The sequence below is a fragment of the Galeopterus variegatus genome, unplaced genomic scaffold (genome assembly GCF_000696425.1).
Source record: "Galeopterus variegatus unplaced genomic scaffold, G_variegatus-3.0.2 Scaffold6116, whole genome shotgun sequence".
Lineage (NCBI taxonomy): Eukaryota > Metazoa > Chordata > Mammalia > Dermoptera > Cynocephalidae > Galeopterus > Galeopterus variegatus.
In genome coordinates, this window is record NW_007732227.1 from 56,491 (window position 1) to 69,488 (window position 12,998).

Genomic DNA, 12,998 nt, shown 5'->3' on the forward strand with positions numbered 1-12,998 from the left:
AATATCACATGTTCTCACTTATTTGTGGGAGCTAAAAATAAATAAATAAATACATGAATAACTGGGGGGGAGGGAAGAAGGCACAACAATTACAATTCCTTGAAGTTGATACAACAAGTGAACGGATATAAGGTTGTTGGGAGGGAGCGGGGAGAGCAAGAAGGGAGGGAGGTTTTGGTAATGGGCCACAATAATCAACCACATTGTTTATTGACAAAATAAAATAAAATTTTTTTAAAAAAGAAAAACGTTTGCAGAAAAATAACATAAAAGTAAAAATAAGAAAAATATGAAGGGAAGAAAAGTCTTTCCAATTTTTTAGTACCTTATACAAATGTTGGATAAGATTTCTAAGAGAATCTGCAGTTTGTATATTTTTGTAAAATTTGGTCCCTGAAAGAAGCAAATAAGGACTTATGAGATATTATTTGTGTTATGATTAGATAACTTGAAGCCTAAGAGAATTGTTTTTAATTCAGATCAGTACAATGAACTGAAAAGTATAAGGAACTAAAAAGTTATTTGAAATAAGTCCTTTGATTGGGACTTATTACTAATATTAATATACACTCAGATAATATGCTGACAATGGGAGAATACTTGCTCTTTGCTCTGATTTCTTCTTGTTTGGACTGTATGTAGGCACGTTATACATAATCATGAAGAATAAAAACAGTGAAATAAATTTTAACTTATCAAAAAATTTTACAAGTAGTAAAACTTAGCATAGATATGGTAAATAATCACCTCCTTTTATTTATAGGAGTCAAATTTCATAAAAATATTCTGAAATTCAATTTAAAAATATTTTCTGTGAGCCTTAAGATTTTTTATAGCCTCCATTATCTTACGAGTATAATTTAAAAATGCATTGAAAATATTTACTGAAGTATAATTTTTAATTGTGGAAAATGGTAATATATTCTATGTTCAACATTAGAGGATTTAAATAGATTGGAATACACCTTTGCAATGAAATATAATTCGTTTATAAAATAAATGGGTACGAAGAGTAAATAATAAAATTTAAATAAAGATATAAAAGTTAGGATATGTAAGTATTCATACAATATGATTTTGACAATATGAAATGTATAACAATAGAATTGGAAGGAAGTATAACAACACATTAAAAATTCTTACTTATGATGGGTGGGATTGTGGGTTTCTGTTATTTTGTTTATACTTTTACAAAATTATCTGTTTTTTCCAAGTTTTAATTTGACTGCATGATGTAAACACAGGATGAAAAAGAAGTGTCACACCCAAGATAGTAACACACTTGGTGATATCAGACCAAAATTGCTAAAAGCAATTTCAAATTAATTCTAACTGATTTCAGGTGCATTCATCCTGCCCAGTTCCTGAGATTTTACCATTGTTTCTAATAAGAGATGTAACTGAATTTGAATTTATGTACAAACTCATTTCCTTGTAGATTGAAGAGGAGGAAACTCTTAGCGATTATCAGAGGCATGTCATTTTAGTGAGTTCAGGCTAAAATGTCATTAGGTTAAGTGTCATTTAGGCTGAGTGAACATGATGACTTTCTACCTCCCCTGAAGTATATATAAAAGAGATGTTTGCCAGGAGCCTAGAAGATTGACTCAATTTTTGCTGTCTGCATGGAAATTGGGCATCATTTAACTTAGATTCTAGCACAGGCACCTATTATTAAGATGCAGCTATACTTTCATTCAGTGGAAGAATAAATTATGAACATAACCTCAGTGTCTTAGTGAGTTTGGGCTACTATTATGAATTACCATAGACTGGGTGGCTTAAGCAACAAGCAATTATTTTTCACAGTTCTGGAAATCAGGGTACCAGTATGGTCAGGTTCTGGTGAGGACTGTCTTTTGAGTTGTATCCTCACACAGCAGAAAGAGGGCTGGCTAGCTCTCTGGCCTCTTCTTATAAGGGCACTAATCCCATTCGTGAGGTCTACATCCTTATGACCCAATTATCTCCCAAAGGCCCCACCTCCAACACCATTAGGTATTAGGGTTTCAACATACAAATTTTGGGTGAACTCAACCATTTAGTCCATTGCAACTGGTAATATACATCTGCCTTACCCCTAATATTTGACTTCATAATTTCAAAGATTTTTTTTATCTCTTTATCAGTACTTTAAAATATGTTCATTCTGCTCTTTATGGGGGAAAAGGTCTTATAAATACAATAGCAGTACAGACTACAGTGTTGTACCTTTCATATAGCTTTTTCCACCATCTGAGGTTTAGCCAATGTTAAAAAATTGAAAGTCTATTAGAGTAAATCAGCCTCCTTTCTTTCATTTCCCTTACTTCTGCCTTTTCAGATAAACTTCAAGGACTTCTTAGTGATAGAATAATTGGTATTCTCATAACTTTTCTTTTAAATCACATTTAATCCTTTGCTTCCTCTCTTTAGAAGTGCATTAAAAACAATTCCCTTGAGAGACTGTAAATGACCTCAATTTGTATAAATTATACCTAAGGTCTCCAGGCTGTCTGCCATGGTGTCCTTCTGTCCCAGGGAAGATTTTGAAGAGGATTCTCTCTTCAGTCAGACAGTTTCAGTTTTTTAATGATATTCATTTTTTAAATTTTCTGGTAAGGTTGTATTGGAAAGAAGAGTTCTGATACATTTAAGGGGGAGAACCATAAAACATATAGTTACTACCACTTCTTTTTGACGTCTTGCCTGAAATTTCTTGTTTTAAAAAGAAGCTTGTGATTACTGCATTACTGAAAGTTTTAGAAAATACAATTGAAATTTTCATGTTTAATAATATAAATATTAGAAAATATACAGCATTTTCCAAAGTGTGTCAAAGTAAAACTAGTTCCACAGGATATTGAGAAGAATGTCCTGTGACCAAATACATGTTTTTAAATTTCTGATTTAATAAATAAGTATATTTACTCTAAGAATTTTTAAAGAAGTGGTTCTCAGTCTTTAAGTGAATTAAAATCACTTAGGCAACAGTAAAAATAGAGGCACCTGGAACCTATGCCCAGAGATTCTGGCATATCAGGTCTAGAATGGGATCCGGTATTCTATTTATATCAAGAATCCCAAATGATTTTTTCTTTATTTTTTTAAATTGGTTATGCATACTCATGGGGTACAAAGCTGACTGTCACCACTTGTGCCCAAGATGTGATGGCCAGATCAGTGCTATCAACATGCCCATTACCAAAAATTGCAATTATTCCCCTTGTCCCCCACCCAGTTAATCCTTGACCTCCTTCCTTCTCCCTCCTCCCTGACCCCATTGCACAACCCTNTCCTTCTGTCCTAGGGGAGATTTTGAAGAGGATTCTCTCTTCAGTCAGACAGTTTCAGTTTTTAAATGATATTCATTTTTTAAATTTTCTGGTAAGGTTATATTGGAAAGAAGAGTTCTGATACATTTAAGGGGGAGAACCATAAAACATATAGTTACTACCACTTCTTTTTGACGTCTTGCCTGAAATTTCTTGTTTTAAAAAGAAGCTTGTGATTACTGCATTACTGAAAGTTTTAGAAAATACAATTGAAATTTTCATGTTTAATAATATAAATATTAGAAAATATACAGCATTTTCCAAAGTGTGTCAAAGTAAAACTAGTTCCACAGGATATTGAGAAGAATGTCCTGTGACCAAATACATGTTTTTAAATTTCTGATTTAATAAATAAGTATATTTACTCTAAGAATTTTTAAAGAAGTGGTTCTCAGTCTTTAAGTGAATTAAAATCACTTAGGCAACAGTAAAAATAGAGGCACCTGGAACCTATGCCCAGAGATTCTGGCATATCAGGTCTAGAATGGGATCCGGTATTCTATTTATATCAAGAATCCCAAATGATTTTTTCTTTATTTTTTTAAATTGGTTATGCATACTCATGGGGTACAAAGCTGACTGTCACCACTTGTGCCCAAGATGTGATGGCCAGATCAGTGCTATCAACATGCCCATTACCAAAAATTGCAATTATTCCCCTTGTCCCCCACCCAGTTAATCCTTGACCTCCTTCCTTCTCCCTCCTCCCTGACCCCATTGCACAACCCTAAATAATTTGATACAGATGGTGCTGTGCTCTGAAAGGTCCCCCACAGCTCATGTTGGAACTGAATCCCCAATATGGTATTTAAAATGTGGGGCCTTTAAAATGTTATTGGATTGTAAGAACTATGCTCTCACAAATGGATTAGTAAGTTAATGGCTTAATGGGTCATCATGGGTGTGCACTGATGGCTTTATAAGGAAAGCAAGTTAGCACACAAAAAGTGCTCTTGCCATTCTCACCATGTGATCGCCTACATCACCGTGGGAGTCAGTAGAGACTTTCCACCAAAAAGAAGGCCCTCATCAAGTGTACCACCCTGGACCTTGGACTTCCAGCCTCCAAAACTACAAGAAATAAATTTTGTTTCTTTATAAATTACTCAGTTTAAAGTATTCTTTTATATGCAACAAAAAATGGACTAATGCAGATGATAAAGGAATATTGTCTTGAGATGTTAATATTTTAATATTCCTTATAAACTTTTATAAATTTTAAGAGGCAGTTATACAATGTAGAATTTTCCTAATTTCCCTCTGATGTTAGTGTTCTTGGGAAAACAGTTTTGAGAAATACTTGGAACACAGAATTTTTGAAACATCATTCCAGATCAGTTTAAATAATAGATGTAGCATTAACTAACTCCTTAGTAACTAACTTATTTATTTATAAGATACTCCTGAAATTTGGGATAGCAGCCAGCTCATAATAAGAGAAAGCTACTCAAGCGTAAGCTAATAGGCAAAGCATTTTCATGATGGCCAATCTAGTCTCCAGATGTCAACTGTTATCACATTCAAGAACAGACAGACCATGTTAAAATATACAACAATAATAAAGAACTTATATAAAAAAATGCATATTTCTTTATAAAAAAGATTTTTTTTAAATGTGTGCAAAAAAATGATCCATGCTAAGCTATTCCACATGTTTATTTGGCTTTAAAACCTACCTTTTAGATTCCACAAAGAAAAGCCACTAATTTATTCAGAAATATTTATTGGTTATAACCTTTTCTGCAAATGTTTTCTGCTCTGTTATTGTATAACATGAGTCTTAAGCATTTTATCTAAATTTTCTGCTTGAATGTATATGTAAACTCTTAATGTGCCTAAATTTTTTTAGCAATTTTTTCTTGCCTTTAATTCCAAAGCAACATGTCCTACATATTGGTCTTGATGTTTGAAAGCTAACCAAGAAAATTTCAGAGGGTTACAATATTCCATGCTTGCTAGTTTTTATAATATCAGGAAGGACTTAGTTTGTGTCTTCTAAATTCCAGAAATATCAAATCCTGCTTTCAGAATTTTTTTTTGATTCAAAGGTATTCATTCTTACCTCGTTCTCTCACATTAAAAAAGTCAAATACATTTTAAGTTTATTCAGTCACACTACGGCTTCTCAGGTTGAGTTCCTAGATGGGGTCAACCTCACATTTTTCCTCAAGCTCATCCTCCTACAGTATTTTAAACATAGAAAATTTAGGAAGATATTTTTAACACATTGAGAACAATCTTTTTATCACAATTGGGATTAAAGATAGATCATATTTTATGCAATGGACACCCCACTAGAAAATTAAATAAAATAAAATAATAAAAGGAGCACAATATATATAATAGATAGAAGTGGAGTAGCTCTGCTTGACAAGGAGCAAGGGTGTCCAGGGTTCCACCCATTTAATGCCCTCTTCACTTGACCCTGCAGGTATCTGCACATGTGCTCATTGACTGTATGGAGCACTGGTTGGAAATAGTGATTGAGATGATTATTTACTTATGATTTTGAGTGGTTGCTGTAATAGGTAGGTAGATAGGTACATAAATACAGCATTGACGCATGGTACAAAATAGCAGTATTTTAAATAAAAAATTAAGGGAAAAATAAAAAGCTCTGTGCATGAACAGTATGCAGTTAATAAATTACAGGATGGAGGATGACAGGTAGGGAAAGATTTGGTCCTCTTGTGTGTTCATTTAAACAGAAGAACTAAGGAGAATTGCAAGCATTGTTGACTTCATGGATTAAAGTTATGCTGTGTATTGTTGGGAAAATACAATTAAAAACAAAATCTCCCTGCAACCTGGAAAATCTCTTCACAAAGATAAAAGAGAAAGAAAACAATTTTATTATTGAATAAGCATTAAACCAGAATGTGATATACATCACAGTCAAATCACTAAGAGATTGCAAAGACAAAGAAATTTCACCTCTTTATATAGCCAAGCCCATTTCATACATGTGCTCAAGATGACTAACTAGTCCTTAAGTAATAGGATGTGAGGACACCATTTATCACACATAGTTCAACCTAGATTCACCTAGTAATTGGCTTTATACAAATAAAAGTACAATTTCTCATATTTTCATGACAGGAGGCAGTTTTGCAGCTTGGAACAAGGCATCCACCAAAGTTAGGCTCCTACTCGCCCAAAGAAAGTGGGAGTTAGGGCCGGCCCGTGGCTTACTTGGGAGAGTGTGGTGCTGATATCACCAAGGCCGCGGGTTCGGATCCTATATAGGGATGGCCGGTGCGCTCACTGGCTGAGCGTGGTGCAGGCAACGCTGTGCCAAGGGTTACGATCCCCTTACCGGTCAAAAAAAAAAAAAAAAAGTTGGAGTTAGAGGGGGTATCTCCTTTGATGTTTGCATTTCAAAGAGATGGGCTCCCAGGTCCTTGATAAAGACATCTCTGGGTCAGAAAGCTGACAAAAGCTCATTTAGTTTTCTAAAGAATTCATAATACATTTTAAAGAGAGGAGAAAGTGCTTATAATGACAAGTTATCTCAAGTAAATGATCTAAGATGTGGGAGGGAGGCGAAGTCTCTTTCCTTTTTAACAGGGAGAATTAAGTCTTTTATTTTTAATTTTCATTTGTTCTTATAATGTAGGAGGTCTAAAAAGAATGTATATTCATCTTGTATGACTTTCTTTCTTCATTTGTCCTTTATTTCTCCCAAAGCATTTTCGAAATAAAAAAATTTAAAATTGCTTTAAAATATTTCAGACTAGCAGCAATACAGATGTATCCAAGTGACAGCTCTTCTGTAATATTTTTATATTACTTACTATACCTACTCCTGGTAATTATGGTTGTAAACTTTATCTCCTCTTAATCATGTTCCTGTTTTTTTATGTTGAAAATTATTTTAAACTGCTTCCTGCATACGTAGTTTTTTTTTTTAAATGCCTTACTTAGTAAATTTTTATTAAATGAAAAGTGCTCTCAGACATTGAAGGAAAAAATGAAACTGTGAATTAAACAAAGGCCATTTATTAGCCATCTGAATGGTTGCTATTTATCGATATGCCAAGTATGCACCAGGCATACAAAATCAAAAGGAATAAAACTACTGTCTTCACAGAATACATTGTTTTATAGGTGATAGTCAGTGCACACTTATATGACATTGGGTTAAATGGTGCGAAATAGTCTATGTAGAAGAGCTTCAGTAAAAAGATGGGTTTATAGTCTAATAGGGATTGAATAATGTATGCACAAAAACTTTCATGTGTGTTTGAAAAAATAAAGGGGGAAGACATTTAAAGTGTGAGTTTAGGATAGATATAGCAAGTCTTAAAATTCCATATTTACCTTTATTGTTGGGGAATACAGCAGAGACACCTTTAAAATTATTTTCTGGCAGTTATGTTGAAAATTATTTTAAACTGCTTCCTGCATACGTAGTTTTTTTTTTTTTTAAATGCCTTACTTACTAAATTTTTATTAAATGAAAAGTGCTCTCAGACATTGAAGGAAAAAATGAAACTGTGAATTAAACAAAGGCCATTTATTAGCCATCTGAATGGTTACTATTTATCGATATGCCAAGTATGAACCAGGCATACAAAATCAAAAGGAATAAAACTACTGTCTTCACAGAATACATTCTGTTTTATAGGTGATAGTCAGTGCACACTTATATGACATTGGGTTAAATGGTGCGAAATAGTCTCTGTAGAAGAGCTTCAGTAAAAAGATGGGTTTATAGTCCAATAGGGATTGAATAATGTATGCACAAAAACTTTCATGTGTGTTTGAAAAAATAAAGGGGGAAGACATTTAAAGTGTGAGTTTAGGATAAATATAGCAAGCCTTAAAATTCCATATTTACCTTTATTGTTGGGGAATACAGCAGAGACACCTTTAAAATTATTTTCTGGCAGTATGATCAGTGGTTGCAATGAAATATAGTATCTCAGAAAGTTTTAAGTTTTCTAAGCAGTTAATAACATATTAGGGCTAAATGTCAATTGTCCTTACTCTTAGCCCTGCTTCATAGACACCGCACCACAGAAGAATTTACTCATCTTCTGAAACGGGTTTTGGTGGTGAGGATCAAGAAGCAGTTTAGAAGACTCAAAATATGAGATTCCTGAGTTTCAATATAAGGATGTAGAGAAAAATCACTTAGGAGATGAACTAGCTTCTGTTACCAGAATTTAGTTTCTCTAAAATCAGACATGCCACCTCCCTACTTAAAACATTCAGTATGTCCTCATTGCTTTTCATCCAAGAACCCTAGCATTAGTTGTAAGGCCCCTCCTCATCTGTGTGCTTTGCCCTTCATCCCACACCTCTTGCATCACTATCCTCAACTTTCAATATATATTCTAGCTATTACCAGACTGGTTGCAATTCACTGAATTTTACAGTGCTTGGTCTTGCCCCATAACATTCTCTTATGCTGCTACCTCTTTCTAGAATGGCATGTGTTAACTCCTTTATCCAGAGGATAACTCCCACGCATGCTTCAAGATTTAGGATAGGTGAAATATTCTGGAAAGCATTCCTTGTCTTCTTTCTGTAAAAACTAATTGAGATCCCTTTCGTAGGTATTTCCATAGCATTCTGTTTTCCTACACTGTCACACTTTATTATGACTGATTACTTGTCACCTCAACTGTAAAAGAAGCACCTTAAAGGCAGAGTCCCTTTTTGTTCTCTAAATTTTTAAGCCTTACCACTCCATGGAAAATCGGTAGTACTTATTATACATGTGTTTAGATGGATAGATGGATGGATGGATGACTTTATATAACATGTAAAGAAATAATCCAGTTAGTGTTCATTAAATGACAGAAGACAGACTTTCAAAAAATGAATTAACATACTATATTCAAAAGTTATCTATTGATTTATTAAAGTGTCTTTGCTATGAGTAACTTAGATTCTGAAATTTAAAAAATGTGAATTCAATGTATTTCGTTTTATGCTGGCTTATTTCAGATGTATTAAGTTTCTTAAGCATACGGAACTTGGGGTATTGAAATGCGCAATATGATTGAATGTTGTCACTCACTGGTTTTACTTTATTTTTTTTTGTGACTTTTCTCTGTTGGTTTCTATTATTTTTCAGGAAAAAATGCTATTACACTGACCGGAAGAGCAAATCAATGGGCAGGTTGGTGGGTGATGCATAATTTTTTTTATGATCAATTTGACATTTGGAAAAAAAAGATAAAGAAGACATCCGATTACCCATATCAGCAGTTGTAAATTTTAGGAAGAAAAAATCAATTGATTAAGACATTTCCAAAACAACTTACGGCAAATTGAACAGTGTTTAAAATCAAATATCCTCTTTGTTACTATTTACCATTGCCATTCCTGGAAGCCTCCCATGACATCATATTATGGAAGTAGGATTTTAATTGCAACTTAGCATTTTAAGAGATTTTAATTTTAAAAGTACATATAAAACCAGGATCGATGGGTAAATGATGACTCTCTTAGAGTAACAGAACAGTAGATCAAACAAAGACCTTCTGGATCATTCAACCCAATTCAATTTGACAGAAGTGGTAAAGACTGGTGTCCAGAGTGATGAAGTGGTTTACCAAGGCCATAGATAGAGCATCTTTTGAATTGCAGACTCACAGTAATTCTACCAGCTGCCTCTCTTCCTAGTATTGAAAATTAATTTCTTTTCAAGAACTTCACCTCAAAACACCCACTCTTTACCTATTGTGGTAAGAGCATCTGCTGAATTCCCTTGACATTGTTTAACTGGAGGAAATGAGCTTCCATTTAATGAATGTTCAAACAAAAGGCTTCTTATTCTTGGCTATTTTCCTGTTCATCGCAAAAGAATTAATTAACAAAGGCAAAACATGTGAATGTGGTAGAGTATGCTCTATTGAATAATGTTGCAGGATATTACAAGTCATAATGACACAGAACCTAGAAAACCATATAGTGTGAATAACAGACATTTTAGGAAAGGATTCAATAAATCTAGTTCCTTTGCCAAAGAAAATTGCTGAACATAATTTTGAACTTTCTAAATCATAATAGGAGAGTGTTGGTCTCTTTTAAACATTAAATTCAGGTGCAGTAGTATTAAGTGATGAGAAAAGTAAATCATGGAGAAAAAAACTTGAAATTAGGATGAATATTTAAAATATTTGTACTAAAATGGCTTTTATTTGTTGTTTCAAATAAACGATGCTCCTCAGCCTAATTAGATTTTCCTATAAGGTTAAAATACTCTGATTTAGAATGAGCTCTCATCGATTGCCATGTGGTTATTCGGTCCTGGTCTATGCAGCAAATCTCCCAATTAATTTTTACGTAATAACATCAAAGTCGTTGGAATATTTTGTATAGATTTACAGCTGCAGGTTGTCCTTGTTTTGCTCTGCATATGCCTGCTAAATGTTGGATGGTTGATTAAATCTCTTGAGTGCAACTCAGTGCATTTTTATAGAATTAGGGAGACTTTGCTACTATATAGCTAGTGGGTTTTCTGTTAAATGTTCATCTTTCAGAGACTTGCCAAAAGGTTAAAATCCTATATATTAAAATCACAACAAATATCCATTTATATGAAACTATCATAATTTAGTTTTTAGAGTAAACTTGTGTTTAGAATGCATAATGAATATGTATATATTAAATTGTAAAGAAACAACAATTTTAATAATGGAAAAAATTTGTTTTTTCTTTTGGTCAAACTTAAAGGTAAACTAGAAAAATGAACACTATATCATCTGTTGTAATATGTTTTATTATCTTTTATATTTGTTATTTTCTGTTTAAATTCATGAAATGAAAATTCAGTTATCAATTATTTCAGATGATTATTAAAGTATCTTGAACCTTACTGTAGCCTACCCATTTACATTAAATTTATTACAAATAGTTCTCTTTGTTCCTGGGCTTTGTGGATGCATGTGAGGAGAGGTGGGCAATAAATAGGAAAGGAATGTATGAAATTATGTGATGTACGGAACTGGAAAAAAAGGAATGTCACACGTTTGAGTTGAGACGTTCAGTTAAGGAAATGACTGATTCGAATTTTTTTTTTTTAATTTTAAGTTTGGATAAGAAAATTTAAACACTGTTTGTGGGGATTGGGAGGTGGTGTATGGTCACTATTGATACAGAGTTTGACCCTTTAATCCAGATTTATTTTCAATTTTCATAGAATTCTTTTAGCTTTCCCCTGATTTAAGCATAGGAACTCAAATCTCTACTAGAAGTCATCTGCACAGTATGCCACAAAATCTTTAGTTTGCAAGATGTCCAACACGGTAAAGTTTTGATGGAATGCGGATAACGTGTCAGATTATGTTGGTGACATGGACGTGGTGGTTGCAGCAGTAGAAATGTAATAATAGTACTCCTTTTCCTCATTGTTATCATAAACATTTGAGTGCTTACCATGTGCTGTGCCCTGTGGTGTCAGACATTATCCACTTAGTTCTCAAGATATTTTTTCACTTAAGAAATGAGAAAACAGAGCAAGGCTGAAATAAGCTAATAAGCTAGATCCTTGCATCCTAGTATTCAAACCCAGGCCTGACCACGTGGATTTTACCATCAGACAGCATTTACTCCTTCACAGGAGGGGTGTGTGAAAAGCCTAAACTGATAATATTATTTATTCTCTGTTAACGACCTAAGTGGTGGTGTGATAGTACTTGTATTTTATTTATTTTTTAAAAATTTAAAAATTCACAGACATAACAGGGCCTTGGGTGCTATAGTCCATCTGCATTTTCTAAGTACATTAAGAATGCCTCCTTTTATTTGATCCTCCTAGCCACCTAATGAAGTAGGACAGATGGAATTACTTCTCTTTAGAAATGAGGAGCCTGAAGCTCAAAGATTGGAAATGCTTAGCTCAATTCAATGACTGGCAATTTCAGCACTAGAAAACTTATCTTCTGATTCCTATCCCATTGCTTTTTGCCAACTATGCTAAATTTAAAAAGCCAGAGTAAATGCTCCATAACTTATTCAATGTTTTCTACCTGTCTGTACCCTGGCACTTGGGGTATGGTGTAATTTTGTGACTTTAGAGGTTTTCTTTACAATGAGAGGAAGCAAATGATCACCTCAGATACTGCTTATTTATTATTTTAGGCTAGAAAAAAATGCTCCCCCCCCCCCACCAAAAGCAAAAATAACTCAGCATCTAAATGATAGTGTTACTTGGCCAAAAAAAGATTCAAATTTTTCACTGCTAAACTTTTCAGCAGGATTTGATTCTTATTTCAAATTACACAGAGTAATTTTACCATAATAGACTTGGATGAAATAATTGCTAACATACAATATTAGCTGCCTGCCATTGCTGTACTAAATTTTTCTGAAGTTCAAGCAGAATTGGCCAAACAAATATTGAGATGTGTTGTGCTTGTCTGTTAAAATATTCTGTGCTGCTATTTTGACTTACTACTACAGAAGAAGCCGACAATTGCTCTAGATAGAAACTCATAGTTTGTAAATATTGCATGTGTTTTTAGTATACGCAGCTGTTATCACAGTACCTCAGAAGTTACATTTTCCGGCCGACTCCGTGGCACACTCGGGAGAGTGCAGCGCTGGGAGTGCAGCGCCGCTCCTGCCGTGGGTTCGGATCCTATATAGGAATGGCCGGTGCACTCGACACCAAGCCAAGGGTTGCGATCCCCTTACCGGTCACGAAAAAGACAAAAAAAAAAAAAAAAA

At 33.8% G+C, this 12,998-nt stretch overlaps 1 protein-coding gene across 1 annotated transcript in view; it reads left to right on the plus strand.

Annotated features, from left to right (window-relative positions):
- LOC103605841 (anoctamin-3-like) overlaps positions 1-12,998 on the plus strand; it is a 65,093-nt gene that overhangs the window by 19,228 nt on the left and 32,867 nt on the right. Inside the window, exon 3 of the mRNA XM_008590456.1 lies at positions 9,400-9,444. Coding sequence (XP_008588678.1) covers positions 9,400-9,444 — 45 coding nt within the window. The remainder of the gene's footprint in view (positions 1-9,399; positions 9,445-12,998) is intronic.